Genomic DNA, 22,820 nt, shown 5'->3' with positions numbered 1-22,820 from the left:
GGAAAGAAAAAAGTGCGGAGGCACCTCAGCAATTCTTATGATGCGTAAATGCGAGGACATTACTTGTTGCTGAGTGCGTCGCAGAGTTATGCCGCCGAGTTTAGTGTTGCGGCGAAATCTTGCTGAGTATAGTGCTCCTGCCTTATGCTTACGAGTGTAATGTTGCTGGTTATTAGGTCGCGACAACTCAAGACTACAAACTTGCCGTATTGCGATATCTGTGCTTAGTTTTATTTGCGGAGTTCTCATTAAAGGAGTGTTTCACTCACACTACGTTGAGTGTTGTTTCTCGATATCATCCTCCGCCGACGGCGCCCTCGGGTCCAGGTTGACGGACCGAAGCATGACCGTGTGTTTGGAGCAGTATGTCGATGCGTGCCTTACTTCGTGCAATGCGCGTGGCATGTTCTCGAACACCAATTCGATTCCGGTGTCTCGCGAAGTGGTGACTGCACCTATTGGAGAGGCGAGTCTTCAACTTATATAGATCGCCCCGCATTGCGCCGATCAACGTTGGCGCTGAACGCGCGTCCTGATTGAAATCTCCTACGAAGAGCATGGACGTGCCGCAAAGTGTAGAACCGAGTGCAGACTCCTGTACATGAACGCTGCCGAGTACATCTGAGACAGATTTGACGACACGTATAAGCATTATGGGGGCACCTAATCAGGGGGCCAGCCGCTCCCATCTTGAGTGTGGTCTGCTTTGTCGCCCGACTGAGGGAGTATTGTATAGCCACCCCAATGAGGTGGAGGGGTTTCCCAAAATTGTTCCCATTCATTACGGAAGTCGATTTGCCCTTCTCGCACGGGGACAGTAGCATTCCGCAGAGTGAAGAGGCGCGTTTCCCTGTCTTGCCTGGGCGGCGGCGGCGGTTACACTTACAGGAGGGGTGATGACGTCATTCGCGTGCCGCGTTTCTGCCACGGGTTTCTGACCACGGCGTGGTTTTAGCTCAACGAGCCAATTACCGCGTGAGCTGCTCTCTCCTTAAAAACTTCAGGTGAGGGGTAATCGAACCACAGAGAGAGAGAGAGAGAAAGAAAGAGAAAGATAGGAAGAGAAAACATTTATTTAATCAAAAGAAGAATTTGCAGGAGCTGGGAGTTTGGTGCCCATACTCAAGGACTCCGCTGGCGGAAGCTGTACTGCGGGCTAGCTGGATGATCCAGGTTCAGGTTGTGGCTGGACTGATTACTTTATTAATTAGAGGCCAAAAGGTTATTTAGACGTCAAAATCGCCCCGGACGTGCATATAGTGCGCGGACGTGAATATAGCGGTATACGTCAAAGTTAGAAGAAGTATAATGAAAGACAAACAGTCAAAAGAGAGAAAAAGAGGCAAAAAGGGAGGCAAACAGTCGAAAGTGAAGCAAAGAAAGGCGACGGATGTGGAGGAGGCAACAATGCTTTCGCATTCAATCAATGCGGGTCTCTAACGTTTCTTGTTGCATGCGTTTATGGACAGGAAAGGCCTATGTGCGAAAACTATTTGGAGGCAAGCAGCTAACGGCTGCGGAGCAGAAGGTAATCATAGAGCACTACTGCACAGCCGTTGTACAACTAACGGTTGGCAAGGAAAGACAACACATCAAGGGTGAAAGTGGAAAGTCTGTTTCCTTATAACAGTCCTGCAGCTGGAGTATCATTTCACTAAAATGTGTTCTGGGGGAAACGACACATCGAGCGTTAGGGTAGAAAAATGAGTGTTTTCCACAGGCTGAGCAGTCCAATCAGAAAAATCGTGTCATAGAGTTCGTAATTATGTTGAGTTTCCAGAAAGTAACGCACAAATGGGAATTAAAAAAAAAGTTTCTTTAGCGTCCATTGTAGCTAGTAACGTATATAGTGTTCAATAGCTCTTGTATAGCGGGTGTCTGAGCTAAATGTAACCAAACTTTTAAAAAAGGCGAAGTGTCCTAGTCCAGTGAAACCAACTGAGTGTTGTTCATAATCGCGTGGCCTAGTCTTGAGTAATTTTTTTCGCTGTTCAAAGCTAATTAATTAGTTAAGCAACTTTTAAGAAAGGCGAAGTGTCCTAGTTCAATAAAACCAACTGAGGGTTGTTCATAGTCGCGTGGCCTCCTAGTCTTGAGTAATTTTTTCGCTCTTCAAAGTTAAGTGATTAGTTAAGTTTAATTAGCTAACTTTTTGATTATTTACGTCAGGAAGAAAGTGTCAGTTGAAAATTTTTAGATCGCCTCGAAAAACCACTAGTAGTGCTGTTTCCGCCACGTTACGATTTACGTAGCTTCATTTATTGGCCTTAAAAAAAGTTGTCACGTGACCAGCTGCTCGCTCACTTCTCTGCCCCAATGTGCACCCAAAGTCTCATCGAGGAGAGGACTTCAGAAAAAAACGGATTTTATTCTTTAAGGCGCGTCTTGGGACGTTGAAGTGGCACAGTTGTCATCTGGAAGCTTTTTCTTATTGTGCGGGTTATGGATAAAGCCGGTAAAAAAACTACTTTACGTAAATATTACTTTGCTGCAAATGTCTCAGTAAGCTGTTTCTCAAAGCGATCTACAACTTTTCCATTGACACTTTGTTCCTCAAGTCAATAATTATAAAGTTGGTTAGTTAAGCTTGCCTAATTAGTCAACCTTGAGGAACGAAAAAAATACTGCAGACTAGGTCACGCGACTATAAACAACCCTCATTTGGTTTAGGACGGCTAGGACACCTCGAGTTTTTTAAAAGCTTGGTTACATTTAGCTGGGACACCTGGTATTCCGCGTTATTGTTCGCGCTCAGAATTTAACCGTAAAATCGGCTGCCGTAGAAGCTTAACCTGCCAACCATTACTTTGTTTGTGGCTCAGTAAGTTGTGCAGACCTAGTGACGGAACCTGTGTAGCCTGAAAAACTAATTTCAAGGCTAAATGAAAATATTTGTTAACTTGGTGCACTTCAACTGGAAGTCTTTTTTAGCAACGGTATCTCCTGTTGACCTATGCGATAAGCCGATAGAAGAGCTAGAGAGGTTTAAAAAAGCGCTGCCTGAACAAAACGATACAATTTGTATCTTTTACCTTGTTGTTTGTTTCAGTGCTCACCCTTATCTCGGTCTGAGCCGGAACCGATAATATGAACAAATAAATAAGTTAAACGCGCATGTCAAAAAACGTAACTTTGATAAGGAGGGGACGTCATCAGACGTCTGGCAGCAATAAAAAATACTTTGGGCTCAGATGTGGTAAGGTGATAGAAGTGTTCGAGAGCTTTAAAAAGCGCTGCCCGAACAACACAATACAATCTCTATGCTTAGCCTTGACGTTATTTGTTTCAGTGCTCACCCTTATCTCGGTCTGAGTCAGAACCGATAATATGAACAAATCAATAAACTAAATGCCTGTCGAGAAACGTAACTTAGATAAGGAGTGGACGTCATCAGACATACTGCCATTGGTAAAAAAATACTTTGGGTTCAATCAAAGGTAGGCCCGAATTTTTCAGACCATTAATGCAAATTTAACCAGTTGAGAGAGTTAATGCCATAAACCGCTCCGCGCAATGGAAGTATTTTCAAGACAAACTTAAAGCCACTGTTTACAGTAGTAAGAAAATATGATCTTTAATTAACAGCGTGAGATACGTTATTACCCTAACTAATATAGAGAGTTACTTTCTGGCGAGTTCATCCAGCGCCGCATATAATATTAATGATCAGTTTAAGTTTCCTCTCTCGTGCAATTAGCAATACAAAATTACAGGCAATTTTGTGCACTATGCGACACATCATTAGTAAATGAGCATATCTGCCTTCAGTTTCTCAGAAGGAACTAAGGTTTATTTTTTATTTAAAATGCAATACAGTTCCTGAAATTGACGGTGTTCCCATTAATGACTTGCGCAGAACTTATGAACACCCGAGATTTTTTTACTAGCACTGATTAATCGTATAATTTTTAAGTGGGGATATTCCTGTAAAATCAAAACAGCAACAGTTATACTCCTCCATAAAATTGGCGCATGTAATAACATTGAAAATTATAGTTCGATTTCAGTTATACCTTCCATAGCAGAAATACTGGAAATAGTGTAAAAAAAAACCCGCATTGTTAATCATGGCATGCTTTCTAGATAACGACAGCATTTTTTTCACCCAGTAAGTTCGTTTTCCGGCTGGGGCAAAACCCTCGAACCCTCGTGTAAAGTTTTTCTGATGAATGAGTAGATAGTAATAAAGTTGCTTGCGCTCTCCTTCTTGCTGTTGCTAACCACAGTGAACGTAATCTCATCGTTTAGCGATAGAGCGTTAATTGCTTCGCACAAACTGCGGTAGTCAGGAGATCGTCTCATCTCTGACGTATGCTGAGTAGTAGCTATTGAGAGCCTTCACTTAGATGTATCATGCGCTCTTACCCAGCTACTCAGGAGGAGACCTCTGTTTTTTACTCAGCGGAACCAGATACCGAAGTATTTTGGCAGAAATGCGGGTCACATAAAAAATGGAGGTGTCAAGAATCTACGACAGATCCTTCAAAGGCTTTTCCTCGTATAATAAGTGCGAAAGTAGTTCTACTCTCTGCAGCACTATTCAGGGGGAGGCATTTATATGCAGGTGAGTGAACAGGGGAGGCAGATGGAAGCGGGTGGAGTGACCAGCTGCCGAAGAGACTGCAACAGCTGGTTTGCTCTTCTTGACATAGTACCGGTTTTCAGAGTGTTCGCTCGGGTCATGAGGAAGGCACTGAAATTCTTCGCTGGAATGAAAGAGGCCTGAAGTCTCGATTTTTTTAGTCTCGGCAATATGTTTTCACAAACTGATTTCTTGCAGGGATCTGCCTATCAACTCACCACAAGCAATCAGGCCCTATGGATACGAATTCCTCATCTACCCCACGTGCGGGGAATACAACAGTTCTTGTCTACATCCGCGCAAATCTTGCGTATATTTGCCCCACAATTCATGTTTATGACGACTATCGTACGCGTGTATTCTTTTCAAGAAGAGTAATGTGTCGTTCACACATACTGGAGCATGAGCTTCCCCTTGAAATCAGTTTGAAAGTGAGAGGCTGAAAGTCACAATCGAGGCGACCCATGCACTATGGATTCTTTGTGACGACTTCAGCATTCATCGGTCACCTTGGGAAAGCTTCTGGACAAAGGCCAGGGGGCGAATCTGGCATTGTTTGCCTCTAGGGATGTAGTTTGCTTTGTGAATAATGGGAGTGCAGCTTATCTGTGGTGGGGTATTCTGCCTATCAACTTATCACTAGCAATCAGGCTTACGAATACGAATACCTTTTCTCCCCTTCGAGAGGGTAATGCAGCAAAGTTCTTGTCTACATCTGCACAAATTACATCTACATTTCTACACAGAATTCATGCTTATGATAACCAGCGTACGCGTGCATTCCTGTCAAATGCCAGGGGGCGAAGTTGGCATTATTTTGCTTCGTATGCAAAGCCCCATAGATATGCCTGCACTCCGGCCAGCCGTGCCAACGCACTCTATCTTGGAGCGTCCTTCTCGGCATCGAACCTGGCGGCCGCAGAAGCCATCGCTATAGCCTGTCGCCATCAAAATGAGCGACACCCAACTTCACGGGTGTGTCCCCTGTGTCCCAGAATATGCAGGTCTTGATTTCAACATTAGGGCCGATGCCCTATCTAGAGATCATACTACCGGGTGGAGCATTCTGACTCTACTCTCTACCCCCTCTCAACCCATTTTTCAACCCGCCTAGAGACCCTCCGCCGAAATAGGGGTCTCTTACACTCACTGCTTACGTTCATTACGTTCGCTGCTACTTTCCACCTAGGCCTTGAAGCGAGCAAAAAAATTTTTCAGCCTTTGTAACCAATCGCTGTTCTATCTTGTCGTTACCCTACTATGGAAGTCCAGTTGCCTGATCCCACTCCGAAAACCAGCAAAATCTCCGCTCGATTTAGCATTCTATAGGTCAATCAGTGTGGCCAGCTGCATGGGAAAGATAGCGATCCTGACGCGCCTTGAACGGTACTATACAGGTTGTTTTTTTCTAGAAGGTCCAGAATTTTTAAAAAAGGTAAATTGCTATAGATTTATTTTAGCACTGGGGCTATACTAGAGGCTACGGCGGGCGCCAGGCAAGAGGAAAACTGCTTTAATTAGTTCGCTCATTAACTAAATATGTTAATGAACTTTTCTAATTTTTATTTTAGGGGTTATGTTGTGTTCACAAAATTGGAGATCGTCCTCCAAACAGTCCAACCGAGAAAAAACAATTTCAATTAAAAATTTTTCACGCACGGTACGAGGCGCGAAAAAGTCACCCTGGTGGGCATCTTCACACAGCAACTCAGCGGCGGGGAGCGCCTCTGACGTAGTTCGCTCCGCCCTGCGCTTTGCGTCACACGGCGGCTGATATCACCTGAAGCCCGGACGGGCGGCCTGCGCTATCGCTGCTTGTTTCGCTTCGCTCCGCGGCCTCACGGAATGTCGCCTTGAAACAAAAACGCACTGACACAAAGCGCAGGGCGGAGCGAGCTACGTCACAGGCACTCACAGACGCAGTGTTACAGTGTGAAGCTGCCTACCAGGGTGACTTTTTCTCGCTTCGTAACGCGCGCAAAATTTTTTTTCATGAATTTTTTTTTCTTGGCTGGACTGCTTGGAAGACGATCTTCAATTCTGCTAATACAACATATCCCCTAAAATAAAAATTATAAAAGTTAATTAACGTATTCAGTTAATCAGCGAACTAATTAAAGTTGTTTGCCTCTTACCTGGCGTCCGCCGTAGCCCTCAGTATAGCCCCAGGGTTAAAATAAACCTAAAGGAATTTACCTTTCTTTAAAAATTTTGGACCTTCTAAAAAAAAAAAAAACACCCGGTATAGCATCGCCAAAAGTGACCAGGCTACCGCGATGACTTGTGGCGCTCGCAGGCCGCGGAATATTACTCGGATAACCTGTCCCTCGTCCTCCTTCTCTGGATGATTAAAAGTCACCTGCACATGCGGCGTGCACTTCACGCGTTTGCAGCGTGGTACTGCTGGGATCGGGTGAGCTGTGAACTGCCAAGTTCTGGACTAAAAACTGCACTTAAAGAAAATGGCCAATTGATAGATAACACCGTTAGTTTCACAGACAGTAAGAGCCTTTTGTTGCAGTGCCAACGCCGCTGCACCGCACTATGCGTAGCTCCTTTCAAAACCAGCGCCTGCAGCGGCTCCACGATGAGCAGCGCCACGAACGGCGCGCTCTGTGACGCGTGCTGACAGGCAGCCTGATGATCAAGAGAGATGCAGGGCGCTGCCTCACTAAGAAAGAGAGAACGCATCGAAAATTGTCTTCGTCCGCTTCCGTTGTCAGGCGCCACTCAGGTGACACTCTCCCCCACAGACGTAGAGCAGGCGCGAAGGCTAGCCGACGAGGGAGAGTAGGAAAGGAGGATAGGAGAAGGCCTCAGTCGGTCGGATCGGCCGTACTCGGCAGGCGTTGTCTTAGTAACGTGTGTTTGGGATACGTAGAGATGTTATAGTTATAAATATGCTAATTAGGCACCAGAAATTGCGCGGAATGAGAAGGTAGTGCTCTGATGTTTCACTGTTATGAAACAAATGGTGTGTACATGTAGTAGTATGTAGTTGCGTAGTATGTCATGTAGTGTAATCTAGATAACGACTGATAATCCACATTTGTGATTTGTGATTGGTAATCAGTAGTAACCCCGACCACTTTCGTCATTTCCACCCTGGCGCATTTAAAACAATATAGCGGGTGTTAGTTTAGCGTGTCCCATAAGGTGTCTCGATGCATGCGCGCCGTCCTCTTAAGGTGTTGACAGCCATTGTCGTCCGCTGAAGCCATTTCGCGCCGGTGCCAGTTCGTGCCCGTTCTTCGATATCGCTCCAGGTAGCAGCATTACGGGGCTACGCGGTCTAATACAGCCCGCTTTTTCAGGGAAACCTCTAGCGAACACTGAAGCGCTAGAAAGAATGCGGGGACCAAACTTGGCGTCTTGCTATACTGACACCTGTTTTCACTCCCGAAGCGGGCACTTGGCTTGCGTGCATCGAGGCCTTAGAGCAAGACGGTTTGCACACCTTTACTCTCTCTGTAACCTCGATCTCCTCCATAAGCGCGTTAGGAGAAGCCGCGGAGGCGAGGATGTCTGTGCATAGCAATCTGCCTCTGCGTTCGTGGTTGTAGAGCGGGCGCGCTAAGTGCAGGTGTGGACATAAAAAAACAGAGCATGATATTCTATTCTAAATGCAATTACGCTTTTTCTATCGGAAATGAAGAAACATTGTTTGCTCGTGAGAAAGCGCACTTGCGTCCACTACTGTAATGCACATAACTTGGCTGGCATTTTCAATTGAAATGAACGAAAAAAATTCGAAGGAAATAGCTAGCTCCGTTTGCTTATGTTCGCACCTCTACATCCGCGGAGAGACGAGAGAATGGATTCGGTACTCTTATCGCACAATCGCTGCCTCGGTATCGACAGCAAAGCCGGCGAAATTAGCCGCTTGGTGTCAGAATGTACAATGAGTGGTAGTGGCAGCGAGGAACCAGCCATAAGAATGAATTCGAGGGAACAAGTGGCGACGAGAGGATGTTTAGTGGTGACTGTAATAGTAAATGCCTGCCTTCTATTGCAGAGAGTAAGAGCGGGGGTGATCGCTTAGTGTGCTGAAGGAAACGTGAGCCGATGCGAAAGAGCGTGTGGGCAGATGGTATGTGCCTGTTCTAAAATCAGATTCAGCGTTACGTCGCTGGGAAAGGCTGGAGAACGAAAATTCAATAGCGTGCACAGGCTAATTCATATGGCTGGTATGGACTTCTACCAGGAGTCGCAGTTGTTGATGGCAGGTTTTTAAAGCGCGCCAAATTATAAGTAGGACAGGTTGCCCACACGGAAACCAGTGAAGACAGGGTGGAGTACCAGACCCATTGGCTTCGTTTCCGTTCAGGAGTGCCGCTTAAAATATTGACGTTTAAATCTTCGACTTGTTATCAAATGGCCAAAAATTTCACTCTTATTAATCGACAGACACATCAGACACAGTGTGAACCATTGTATTCCGTTTCAATGTGAAAGCCGCTGGGGTACATCAAGCACCGCTGTACAGGTTGTCTGAGTGTCCGGCACTGTGCCGTCGCGCCCAGCACATGGTCGCACACGCTGTGCTGTCCGAGTCCTGCTTAAGCCGAAAGTTGCTCAGACGTCTCCTGTCCCTCTGACTTCAGCGTCACGTTGAAGACTGTGAATCGTTCTTCTGGAACGCTGAAGCCCACATCAGCCTTGTGGAACCCGCTTGCCGAAACCTGAAGGAAAAGCAAGCAGGAAGATTTTCGCCATACAAGTGCCTGTCCAGTGAGAGCAGATGGAATTTCAATAGTTTTGCAGAACTCCTGGTTTATAGGTTTATTAGAAGTAGATACGTTATACACTATCGTGTTCTCGCCCCAATCTGACGAACTCAGCAGGATGAATATTGTCTAGTGCCTTTAATTGTTCTTATCCTAGCCCAAGCACAACGACGTTTCCTGGAAAGTGATCTCACCTCCAACGTGTATTGACCTGGCCTGAGGACCCTCCAGTACTCCCCTCTGGAGGATGTCTTAAAGCCGACTCTTAGGTTGGAGATCTTCAGAGATGCGTTGGCCGCTGGATTGCCATTTTCGTCTTTGACGATGCCGCGTACGCCTGCCGGAAAAGAGAGAGTAAAAAAAAGTTTGTTACCTTCATGCTATATAAGTGAACAGTTTTCTTCCATCTGGCTTTTTAAACTATTATAACGATAAAAAACGGCCGGTGTAATACATGCCCCACTCCAGACGTGGCCTCCGTCTCCTAATAGACTTTGTCGCCTTTTTTTTTTTTTTACTACCCAGCCATATTCCGTCTCACGTTTGTCTTTCCACAGAATACATTCTGTCAATTAAGCAGTGCTGCTTATACAGGGTGTTTCACCTAAGACTTTCTGCAATTTTTAAAAATAAGCTATTTGAATTAGATGCGCGCTTTTTCTGGCATAGCATTGTCAGTGGTGTAGTACATCATAATGCAGCTAAGACGTGCTAACTAGCAGGCTTGTTAACCAATATTTAATAGTTAACTTTTAAACTATTACTGTTGGGCTCCTTAATTATTGAGAGGCATGTAGCCCACCGTAAGTAATGTCCATATCCGTTTTTAGAATTTCGAGAACACGATTATCCTCGGCGCTGTGGCCCAACAAATTTCGCCTACATCGCGCCAAAATACATGCGGTTTCAGAAGCTTGCAGGCAAAGCAACCTCTCCAGTGAACCTAACTCGTCGAAATAGCCAAAATTTGTTGGGCCACAGCCCCGAGGATAATCGCGTTCTCGAAATTCTAAAAATGGATATGGACATTACTTACGGTGGGCTACATGCCTCTCAATAATTAAGGAGCCCAAGGGTAATAGTTTAAAAGTTAACTATTAAATATTGGTTAACAAGCCTGCTAGTTAGCACGTCTTAGCTGCATTATGATGTACTACACCACTGACAATGCAATGGCAGAAAAAGCGGGCATCTAATTCAAATAGCTTATTTTTAAAGATTGCAGAAAGTCTTAGGTGAAACACCCTGTATATGTCTTGAGCATTAGATAATGGTCGTGACACCTTCCGTTCATCTTGACTATTTGTTTACGCTGTATAACATTGGGAAGCTGTAGTATATATTTCGCTGAAGTTGAAGCAGCGCCGCACCTTCGTTGGGTGTGGTTGCTTAGTAATGGCAGAGATTAAAATGGGAATATTGTGCGGCAAATCTATCCCCGCCTCCGACCCATTCGCCTAAGGGAAGCGGAACACAGGCTGCCTGAGGGGTCTGCACGGGGAATGGAAAGAAGCACTCGCCTCGGTGAACTTCGTCCAATAAGTCGAGGAGCGCAGGCTTGTTCTCCTCCCAGTAGTGAGCGAGTTCTCTGCGGGGAGGGTACTTGCAGCAGGCCATCTCAACGGTCACGTCCATGCAGCCGTCCCACATGTAGTTGTAGTCCGCCATGCCACCTGTGCCCAAAAGTGGCGGAAAAAGAATACTTAATTTGTTGCCGACGATCGCATCATATCCCTGTGTCCGCGAATACGACGCTGTCCTCGCCAGACTGGCTGAAACTGCTCTCACAGCCAAAACTGCTTATTCAAGAAAGGTTTGCCTTCTTGAGAGAGCTATCTTTACGGAGTTTCGGAACAACTTGAAAAGCGATCTTTACACGTGATAGTTAGGCTGGATCCAGTGTCTTAAGTAAACTTTGGCTGTTGATTTAAAGGGATACTGAAGCAAAATACAGAAGCAAAAAAAAAATGCTATGAGTCATGTTGTCGGGCGGTGTGGTGGTGGGCCACCCATAGTATAGAGCAGAGAGTCCAAAGTTGGCGCCTATAGCTTAAAGCATAGAGTCTGTCGCTGTGAGATTAGTTCTGGATGCTTTCAGCGTAACTTGACTATTATGGAAGGAGGGTCTGGAATGAGAGAAAAAAAGTGAATGGTGCAAGGAATCCGGTTTAAAGCTATTCTATAGCATCTGTAAGGATCAAATAGGGATAAATGCATCATCACGCTTGCATCCATCGCATTACTTATCCTCCTACAAAGACTACGCGTAAAAAGTACAGGAGTACCCTTAAAGGGTGACCTTTCGAAATATTCTTTTTTTTTTCGAAGCCCATCAAAGATAGGAAGTGTTCATCGGATGATTCCGTGAACTGGAAATCTTAACAGATGTTCGATGCAATCTGCCCCCCTTCCACTACACCTTCAGTAATGCCCCCAGGAGCCTTGCAGGATGCTTGAGAATAAAGAATAACGCGAATAAAAAAATGGCTGAGGCTTAACTTGGTTAAGCCTGGAGAATGCGAAGCATCATCGTGTCGCGTAATTTGGAGGCGCACAACCACAGCGACGGCGCGAGGTGGGCCCCCGTTTCTCCACTGTCGTGACGTCATCGTGTCACGTGGTGTGACGTCATGCATCACGTGATTTGGAGGCGCACAACCACAGCGACGCGCGAGGTGGGCCCCCGTTTCTCCACTGTCGTGACGTCATCGTGTCACGTGGTGTGACGTCATGTATCACGTGATATGGAGGCGCACAACCACAGCGAAGCGCGAGGTGGGCCCCGTTTTTCCACTGTCGTGACGTCATCGTGTCACGTGGTGTGACGTCATGTATCACGTGATTTGGAGGCGCACAACCACAGCGACGGCGCGAGGTGGGCCCCCGTTTCTCTACTGTCGTGACGTCATCGTGTCACGTGGTGTGACGTCATGTATCACGTGATTTGGAGGCGCATAACCACGGTGAAGGGCTGAAGTGGTAGCTAAAGTAGTATGCTTCGCATAAAAGACGACGGTGGACGTCCTGCTGTCACAGCCTCTTACCCTCAAACGTTTTCATGTACTTGTTTAAAAGTCAACGTGATGGTAGGAGCATGCCATTTGAACGCTCATTGATTAGGCGTCGCATGGTAGATAAAAAAAAATCCTGGACGCCATTGGGAGCGGAGAGTCCTAGCAGGAGGCGAATGGTAAATTGGGATATAAGCGGCCAGAGTGTAGTATACGTTACCTGAGAAAGCGTACCAGGTGGCTCCGTTGACGGTGCCGTTGGGGTAGGCCACCGTCCCGTCTTTGGAGCAGCCCAGTCCCAGGTGCATGTTGGCATGGTTGAACGAGTACACGCTGGCGAGGTGTTTGAAGACGTCATCGTCCGGCGTCAGCGAGGGCTCGTTGCGCCGACTCTCATCGCCTGATGGAAACAACGGGAAAAGTGACGTACAGGCTCCAGGTATTTGCACACAAAGAAGCGCGCAGATGCGATGCAGCGTGCTCATTAAACAACTCCATGTGATTGAAATTAATCTACAGAACACCACTATCATGTTTCTTGTAGGTCACGCGGTGCTTTGCAAGGATAATGATCGCACACTGTCCCATACCAGCACTATCAGCGAGATGAACGCGCCGCGTTGGCTGAGTGGGTATAGCTCGGCTCGTGAGCCTAAGGACGCGGGTTTGATTTCAGTCGCGGCTGCTGCATCTCGATGGATGCGAAACGCAAGACGCACGTGTAATGTGCGATGTAAGTACACCTTAAAGCACTCTAGGTGATTGAAATTAATCCGGAGTCCTCCATTATGGCGTTCCTCATAGCCCATGTGTAAATTCATGACATTAAATCTCATGCACCAAACAATCCGCGAAATGGTTCGCCCACGTATGGGAGGCATTCTTCGGAAGCCCGGTGCAGGAAACCGTGTTTAGTTGGAGTAGACATCGGCGAGGACATACAGAATACACGCGGATAGTCGTACGGGTAGTTGACGACCAGAGCTCCCGCGTGGAAATTAGAGGCCAGGGGCGCTATGCCGGAAAGCCCGAGTTTGGCGCTCGCCCGAGTTTCATCCGAGTTTGCGATGACGGCAGACAGTGAACGAAGATAGCGCGGAACGTGCGCAGGCAGCGGACAATAAAATCTAGAGATAAAGCCACGTGAAGGCGTTGCAAGTGCACCCTGCGCGCCTGTTTCACACTTCAAACACAATACACTGCGCAATACCAGGCCGCAGCGCTACCTGAAGTTATCAGCGCCATATCAGCCATCGCGAAATCGCGACTTCTCTGCTATCTATCTGCACACTCGCCGCTAGCCGTCTGACACGCCTTTTCGGGCGCGTCAAAGGCGTGCATAAGGCGTGTCTTCTCTTTCAGGCTCTATCTGTCTCTCCATTTCCGAAGACGAACAGTGCGCACTAGGTGCACTCTTGTATCAACCCATCAACCCTTTCTCTTCTCTTGAATACGTTAAAAGGCAGCAGATGAACATTTTGTTCATTTCCAAATGTATTTTAAAATCTGAATCCAATGAAGTGTTGTTGAAAAGCATAGCTTTAGGACATTAACAAAGATTTGACACTTTCTGCCGCTAGCATGGAGGAAGAATAACCTCCATGGCCGCTAGTGGCGATAGTGAGGCCATTGCTTGCCGCGTGCCTTGCATACGAACTAGAGCGGCAGCCCACCGTGCCTAAAACGAGAGAGCTCCTGCGCTGACACGCCGCCGTTAGCGCTGCCTTCGACTGGAAAGACTGGGCAACTACTACACGCTGAATCGGTCTTATTTTTCGGCCATTGCGATAATATATTTTATTTTGTCGTGTATCAAAATATAAAAGTCATGCATCTTCCGGCTTGAATAATACACAAGAGCAAAAAACTGAACTGCACTGCACCGCCGCGTTACTGCTGCTCTCTGCAGTGACCTCAGGTGGAGTTCTCCGCTGCTACGGCCGCTGCCGCACCCCGCTATGGCGAACCATTGGTTTTAGTACGCTCTTGGCGAATCTCACCGGTAGAAATTGGCCGTGCGAGCGTCTGTGATGCGATGTGAGAAAAAAATTGCTGTTTGGCTGTATTCAATGATTCATTACGTATGCCTGTTGTGTGTGACGCCTATTTAGTGCACTGCGGATGCGAAGAGCGTGCTACCCAGCGACACAACTCATCCTATGCCATCAGACGCCGACTAAAAGCTGTGAAGGTGGTGGCGCACGTATCTGCGTAGTATTTGTTTACGTCGCGCACTTCAAGGTTTTGCGGACTGGTTTTTTCACTAACGTCGATCGCCGTTGTATACCGCAGTGACATCGCAATAATATCGTTCCGGCAGATGAGGGGTCCTGTTTGTAATAATGGAATCGGACTTATAACAGAGAAAGGTGTTACGGTTGTGAAGTACGCAGTTCTTGCGTACTGGAAATTACAAACTTTATTGCACTGGGTCTGGAGCAGCGACCGTTTTGTCGATCCCGGATGTGTTTGACACATTGATGCTGAGCTTTATCACCGATGAAAGGACGGCCAAGCCAAACACCTGTGATGTGATGTTGTTGGAGTAGGACGTGCTCCAAGCACCGTTTCGTCGTCGTGCTCCGTGTTTGACGACTTGCAAGCAGGTGTGACGCGCCGTCAGCGTTGTGCTGTGTCTTACGTGGTTGCAACAGGCTATAGTGTTGCGCAATCTTGGTATGCGAGCGAAGAAATCGGCGGCTGTCGCCACGTTGCGTGTCCTTCGCAGAGGTGCTTAGATTAATCAGCGATGACGTCCGTTTTGCCTGTTGTATTTTGATGGTCAACATCGTCGATGTCTGTCAGCAATCAGCACAGCCGCGCAGCACACCTGTAGCCGGCAGGGTTGTTGGGAGTGGCCCACCCATAGCGCGTACGCCTATAATTTATGTACGGCACGCCGGGGGCGTGACCAATGGTTTTGATTGACAGGTGAACTCGGAGCTAAACTCGTGAACGGTGAAGTGCCCCGAATTCATCTCGGGACTGTCATGGCGACAGCAGCAGCAGCCTGGGTCATCGCTTCCTCTGACGGCAAATGTCAGTACGGCCGGCTGGACCCGTTTACTGCCATGGCCGACGACGAATTCCAGCGACATTATCGCCTCTCCAAAACATCGGTACGATGGTTGTGTAAAGAGTTAGGCCACGACCCACGCCTGCGGAGAGTGCGTACCGGGCTTCATTCGCTTTTGGTCGAAGCGCAAGTCCTCTGCGCCCTCCGGTTCTTCGCGACCGGGAGCTTCCAGGGGAGCGTCGGCGCAGACCGCTTTATTGGACGCCACCAAAGCAATGTGGGCCGCTGTGTGAGGGATGTCTCCGACGCGCTTATCGACGCGGCTGTGCAGAAGCGGTGGCTCGCTTTCCCCACGACTGCGGCTGAGCGTGCGTATGTTAAGGAGCGTTTCCTTCTGCGCGGCGGCATCACAGACGTCGTGGGATGCGTCGACGGGACCTACATTGGCGTAAAGGCCCCTTCGAAGTCCAGCGCTGACATGGTGAAGGCCAACTATTTCACGAGAAAGGCACATTATGCATTGAACACAATGGTTGTAAGAATGCTCTGTTCTTGCTTTCATGCATGTCATGGTTAATAGAATGTTCTCCCATTTATTAGTGATAGTGGTCCGTGTACTGTGCAGTGTCAGTGGATGATAAGGAACCCCATATGGTCGAAGTTATTGGCAGCCCTTCACCATGGCATGCCTCATCGCTTGAGTCACCTTGGGGCATTAAATCTCAAAAACCGCTTCCGTTTTTCAGTAACTGAGCAGTTTTACACACAGTGTAGATAATTTTTTGTTTTACCTCATGTTTGCGCATGTTATGAGTGCATGGATTTTTCCAGCTATATATTGCCGCCGCGGTGGCTCAGCGGTTATGGTGCTCGGCTGCTGACCCAAAAGACGCGGGTTCGATCCCGGCCGCGGCGGCTAGAATTTCTTTGGAGGAGAAATTCAAGAGGCCCGTGTACTGTGCGATGTCAGTGCACGTTAAAGAACTCCAGGTGGTCGAAATTTCCGGAGCCCTCCACTACGGCGTCTCTCATAGCCTTAGTCGCTTTGGGACGTTAAACCCCATAAACTAAACATAAACTAAACTTTTCCAGCTATATCATGCATGCATTGTAATGGGTTTTTAAACGGTAGCATTTATATCGCTTGGAAGATTGCATTCTTATGCAATATTCATAGTCGCAAAAAATGTTTCACTTTGGCTGCAGTGAAAAAGCTCCTGCCGGAAGCACTGGCGTCTGTAAGCCAGGAAAACTGGCAAAACTGTTGTGTTCATGTGGAGCAAGTTGAGGCTGAAGTATGGCAACGCGATATGATTGTTGACGCTGAAATTGAACCGGTTGTCTTCAGCATTTCTTACTCGTGCAACTCCTCCTCAGATGAGTCGAGCACTGATTCCAGTGATGAAAGATTGAGTGGCATCGAGGAACTTGTCTGACTTCGAATTGATGTGTAATCATATACTACCGAGGAAAGAGAGAGGACTCATCGGCTTGCTGTGAACACCTTTGTACGTGTGTGGGCGGAAATGTGAAATATGTGTGCATGTGGGTGTGTGTGTTGATCAGCCTACCGAGGAAATTGTAACATTTCCATCAAAAATTGTAACATTTCCATCAAATCATTGCATCATTGCAATTCATTGCATCAAATGGTATCGGGCAGTAACTTGTAGTGTAAGTGGGGAGGTGGTCGTGTTAATAGTGTCTGTATAGAAGTAGAATTTGTAAGGGAGTGCAAATAGTACTTTTTCCAATTAGAATATGTATACTGGTACACGTCGTCAATGAGTGCAATTTTTTGAAGATTAATTGCAGAAAAATACGGTGGAGCTTAATCAAGCGTTGTGTCAATTATTCGAAAAGTATGTGAAAATTTGAGAGCAAATTTGATTCATTTAAAATAATTTTGAACATATACTGTTTGATTCGTTCAACTAACTGAACAGAAATTTTTTCAATTTTGCTGTCCAAAAAGTTCGAACATTCACAAACCCCTAGGCATTGTCCTGATTTTGTGTGGGAGGGTTGGGAATGGTATGTATGGGTGTCTGATCTTCATGTCCTGAAAAGGTATTCCTGGTTTGGTGTTGTCTTGCATTACTGTCAATCTCTGGCCGTTTTGACATGTTATGCAGTGCCAGTGGTGAGGTAGCCAGCACTGTACGTTTTGTCCTTAATTTTTCGGAGGTGTGAATGATTTCAAGCTGGCTCTTGCTCAGTTGAGTGTGAATTTGTTTCGAGTCATGTCTTTGTTAGTACATTGGTCAGGTTTTCGTTTTGTGAAATAGAGTTGTTCGATGGCTCCACATTTTTTTTAAAAATTTTGGAGAACTTGACTGATTGTGTGTTGGTGTACATCCACTGCACGTGTCCTTTAATTTGTATGCACTGTGATCCATGCCACTGGCTGTTTCCAGAATAAACCATTTCTCGCAAACACTGCGGGGTCAGAATTCTTTATTGTCCTGTCTCATTTATTGTTTGCTCTTTCGAAATATTTTTTCCGAGCGTTGTACAACTTTTTCTGCATTCTCACTTGACGCTCCCACAGCTTGGAACTCTTTTTACCTGGCTGCATGAAAATCCTGTCTGAGCAGCTTCTGCTCTTCTAGGAGAGCAGGGAAATCGAGTCAAGCTGACTCTTGAGGCAGTACTATTTTCTGTCACTGTGTGAATCAACACTATGTTCAAAATTTAACACTTAACATGGGATAACAGGCCATATCGAGGTGGTGTGTGTACAAATAATTTGACCAATCAGTTTAAATATACTGCTCTTTTGCCGCATATAATAGCCAAGTTATAGAGCTCTCTTCAATGACAAAGGAAAATGTGCTTTGCTTAAGAACGAAAGATATCTTATCAAAAACAAAAGAATTGCAGATATGCACAAGAATGTGACACATATACAGTCAGAAAATAGGCGATTAATAAGTCTAGAACATGATTTCTGCGCTCCTACATGATAAACCAGCATTCTAAATTAACAGACATCTTGCTTCTGAACTTTGAGATCAGTAAAAAATAATTGTTCTCGCCAAGTCCTTTGGGCTACTCTACAGCACAGTGCCAAAGTCGGTCCCAGACTCTTTTGGCGAAGACTGGATCAGCAGCTAACCGGTTGCACAGAACAATTCATAACATATCAGGTACCTTAAGAGAGGCCCACAAAAAGTGGGCTCTTCGGCAACGGCGAAATCGAAAGTTGCAGACGGCCAGTTGTTAATCGGGCCACTGCAGAGCACTCACCACTGTGCTAATTAATTAAACCCGACGAATGAATGTCATCTTTCGCACAAACCTCTCGCTTGCATCTAAAAAGTATAGTCACAATGCTGCAGAATCGGGAAGAAAACAGCCACTGCTGACCAAACGCCGGTGCGAGCTCATTGACAACGAATTTCGGACAGCTCACATTAATGCGGTATGCATCAAATGAACAGATGCATGGAGTTCATTTCAGAACACGGCATAATATTCAAGCGATTCTGAACAAACCGAGTTTTCTCATTCAAGTCACGCGAAATTCAAGTTGCGTTGAAAAAAAAAAATGTGCGAAAAAAAAAGTTTCACCATGGGGGATTTGAACCCACGCACTCCCATTGCCTGTCGACTCTCCGGAGCGACGCATTAGACCACACGGCCACAGAACCGTTTTTTTTTTCTTTATTGCATGGAAGAACTTCCGTAGAAAGGAGGAAAACTTCAATCAGACTGGTTCGCGTCTTTTTCCAACTACACACAGCTACGCTGCCTGTCAAGACATTTCTTAATGACAAGGGGATGTTTGTACCCTGGAATGTGAATTGCCGTCTGTGTAATGTGCCTGAGACAATTGATCATTGCTTCATACTGTGCCGTGATTCCTTGTTCTTTTGGGACATACTACAACGAACTCTTAAGAAGGACATTGAAATTACACCATACGCTATTAGATTTCTGCCTGTTGACAAAAACTCTGTTGTGCCTCATGATCTGTTTATGTTGATGGGACTACTCAGTCTTTGGAAAAGCCGTATGATGGACAGACATGCCGAGCCACCAAGATCATCCAAATCTGTGTTTCGTGAACAGTGTGCTTTGGTGAGGAGTGTATATGCTGCACGCGAAGAACCTCCAAGCTGGCTGCCGTGCCTAGATGCATTTGTGTGCCTCCCTGAATTTTGATGTTTTGATGGGGATGCAGTGTTGAGTTAGGGCTATGGCGGGCTCCTATTAAGCAGCCCGGTAACTTGAGACACGGCCACAGAACAGCGCGGAGCGATACAGCTCTCTTTATTTTTTTTTCCGGACTACTTCCGTAGCCTTCACAGCGTTGCACATGTACCTCGTCGCCATTGGCAGTCAGCTGATGACGTGACCGTAGCGTTGGTAGCGTTCCCTCGCGGTACAAAGCAAAATTTAATAATGCATGAATCACTCCAAAGCGCTTTAAATCCAACTCTTGCACACTATAAAATGCTTATAAAGGCGTACTAAGTGCATTATAAAATTCAACAAACCTCGTTTGTCTAACTGCCCACGCAATGCACTTGGTGGAGCTACACACAAATTAAAAGTGCACAGGCAGTTGGCTCACGTCACCCGTTCTTTGTAGACCGCCCAAGAAGCCCATGAGGTGGCGCCGGTGTGATGATAAAGCACGGAATATATCCAGATAACCCAATGAAGTTGGAGGCGTGACGAGGGTGGGATTTTGTCTTGCTACCATTAGTTCACTCATCTAAGGGCGTCGCCAGAGCTCGGGAAGATTCCGAGTTTCAGAAAACTCGGGCCTTCCAGCATAGCGCCCAAGCACGAAGGGAATCTGTTTACTCCATCGCCTCACTGCCTCGGTTTCCGGCTGCTCCTCTTCCATCTGTGTGTTGAAGAGGGTCGGGAAGTTGCGGTTCAGGTCCACGCGGCGGGCGTTCTGCCTGCATCGGGGAAGGAAGGTGTCAGGCGTGTGAGTTTAGAGGTCTGTGCTGCGGTATAAGCAAGAATTAGCATAATGGCGGGTTAAATGGCAGACGCAGCCTTTGAATATCCCTGTTATGGATAAATTACGCTATCGACACAGAGCGAGAATGCAGAAAATGCCCATTTTACTTGCAGTCAATTATGGAGAAAAATGTAAGATTATCCTATCTATAATTCCTATTTTGAAATTCGGTTTTTCTGTCTAAATACTCCTCACATCACAAACAGAGGAAAAACTCCACTCTGCACCATCCACATCGTCACACAGTCGTTTCAACTGCTTCACCACTTTTTCTACAATCGCCGCACTCCTCCTTACCAGACCGAAAGACGCGGGTTCGATCCCACCCGCAGTGGTCGAATTTCGATGGAGGCTAAATTCTACAGGCCCGTGTACTGTGCGATGTCAGAACCTCAGGTGGCGGAAAATTCCGGAGCCCTTCACTACGGCGTCCCTCACAGCCTCAGTTGCTTTGGGGTGTTAAACCCCCATAAACCATAAACCAAACTAAACTTACAATGGGAAGTCAGAAGGTCTCATTCCCAACTTGACCAGCGGCACAATATTTCCGTTCCATTATTACCCGGTGACGTGTGGCGGATCGGTCATGGAGGAGCTGCCACCGGAGTTAGACTTATAATACCTGGTCGACCACTCCCGTCGGTATTTCCCTCTTAAGGAAAAGGCGAGCTGTGCACAGCAATGTACCGTCCTTCAACGCCCATGCAGACGCCCTCCTTGGACATCGAGAATCCGTCGGGGTTCATGCTGGACATGATGTGGATGCGTGTGTCGTCTAGCAGGTGTCGCACGTACGGATCCACTTCGTAGCGAGTCAGCAGGTGAGAGATCAGGTACACCATGAACTGACGCCCCAGCACCTGCCCAGTTCATGTATATGCGGCGAGTAAGAAAAATGCACTCTGGTGTACAGGCTCTCACAATGCCCTTATTGGGTGCACGTCGGGCATACATCGCGAAAAGCCCGAAATGCATACCAAGGAAAGTTGCTCACCGCAGGGACGAGACAGCGATAGGTTGTGTGAGCGTTTGAACACGCGTTAAATCAATCAATCGGTGGTTGAGGAGGAAGCTGAGGTACTTTTAAGCATGAAATGCTTTTAGCTCCCGTTGTCGGCATTGTGGTGACGTCACGCCGAGACCGAGAGCCATCATCCGGGCACTGAATTCCACTCATCCGGGCACCGTACGAGACTTACCGAGATTCAACGAGACTCTCTAAGCCCTCCTACGGGACCGGCATACAAGCGCCGGTTGTTCTCCAAACGAGTCACAAAAAATAACTGCTGTCAGTGTCTCCTCAATGTTTATCAAGATGTCAGTCGAGCTGTGCATTTGATAATGCACAGAATTATAATGTCCGATTTCTAATAACGCATGGAAAAAGCACATACATGCCCCAATACACTTCGTTGTCATACGTGATCTGTTAGGGGCTTTGAGAGAAGGCCGCTTAGAGAAAGAGGGGAGCTCCAGGGCGCGAATGGCTTTCGGCGGAAAACTTTCGCTCCCTCCCCAAGGATGGCGCTGCGGTCCCACACTCACGCATGTAAAAGACCGGCCGCTTGGCCTTCAAGCCCTTTCCCCCTCTGGCAGGCAGATGTACTTGCATAGGTAAGCACACCTGAAGTTTGCTCCCACTGCACCAGCGCCACTTCTCCCCTGCCGGTCATTTTGGCGTCTCCGTCCGGGCACGTCGCGGGCGGAGCGCATTGAGCCAGTAGCCTGTCGACTGGTATGCGCGTGCTGCTCGCGCAGCTGGCACTCTCTCTTTCATTGTGAGCACGTGCCGTCCTGCTCGCGGGCGCACAAAAGTGTTGTTGCCGCTCGCTGTGAATTCCGCGACGTTCTAAGAGTGGAGAAACTTGTTGTGTCTGGGGCTGTCACAATAGTTCTCTGAACATCGACGGCCAAGGACTGCCCGTGGAATTCTACAGATTTCCTGGACATGTCCTACATTCTTGGGGGGAAAAAATTTAATATTGGAAAATTGTAACGTACAGTAACGGAAATATTGAAGGTAATGGTCCACCCTTTCTATAGGCAGCAAAATCTTCAATATTTTTCATCGCTCGTATCGAGCAGTTGACGATAGGAAAAACGTTAATACGAAAAAAAAAATGCAAGCCTATCGATGGGAGATTGCTATAGTGAAATCTTCCAGTATATGAAAAAAAAGAATGCGTTCATACACTTTTTTCTATTAAAAAATGTTTTTGTCCGGAATTGTTGGGTACGAAATGGATGAGAACGAGAAACGGCAGGCCTCGATAACTGCTATGGGCAGGGTGAAGTAAGCTTTTTCCTGTTGCTAAACACGTTTGGCATGTTGCACGCGTAATATTATTTCTGAGCAGTTTTTGCTGTAATTCACTAAGCATGCAGTGTTTAGTAAAGCTCGCGCTAACGAAACTCATTTCTTTTGTAGTAGTAAGTGGTTATTTATTGTGCATTTGATACGGAAGGTAAAAGAATATTTGCTGCCCCGGCATCTGCTATCGCG

At 46.7% G+C, this 22,820-nt stretch overlaps 1 protein-coding gene across 1 annotated transcript; it reads right to left on the bottom strand.

The window, feature by feature from the left end:
- Nucleotides 1–9,141: 9,141 nt before the first annotated feature.
- On the bottom strand, nucleotides 9,142–21,087 carry LOC149354316 (carboxypeptidase M-like). The gene is made up of 7 exons (XM_089575960.1): nucleotides 21,005–21,087; nucleotides 20,125–20,252; nucleotides 13,263–13,334; nucleotides 12,541–12,720; nucleotides 10,830–10,982; nucleotides 9,504–9,646; nucleotides 9,142–9,264 (listed from the first exon to the last, which is right to left on the bottom strand). The coding sequence occupies exons 1-7, from the start codon at nucleotides 21,070–21,072 to the stop codon at nucleotides 9,142–9,144; spliced, it is 867 nt and encodes a 288-aa protein (XP_089432086.1). The 5' UTR covers nucleotides 21,073–21,087.
- Between the last annotated feature and the right edge of the window lie 1,733 nt (nucleotides 21,088–22,820).

Source organism: Amblyomma mixtum, chromosome 3 (genome assembly GCF_055824585.1).
Source record: "Amblyomma mixtum isolate Tamu chromosome 3, ASM5582458v1, whole genome shotgun sequence".
NCBI lineage: Eukaryota > Metazoa > Arthropoda > Arachnida > Ixodida > Ixodidae > Amblyomma > Amblyomma mixtum.
The sequence above is the reverse complement of the archived record's forward strand: the minus strand, read 5'-3'. Positions and strand labels throughout refer to the sequence as shown.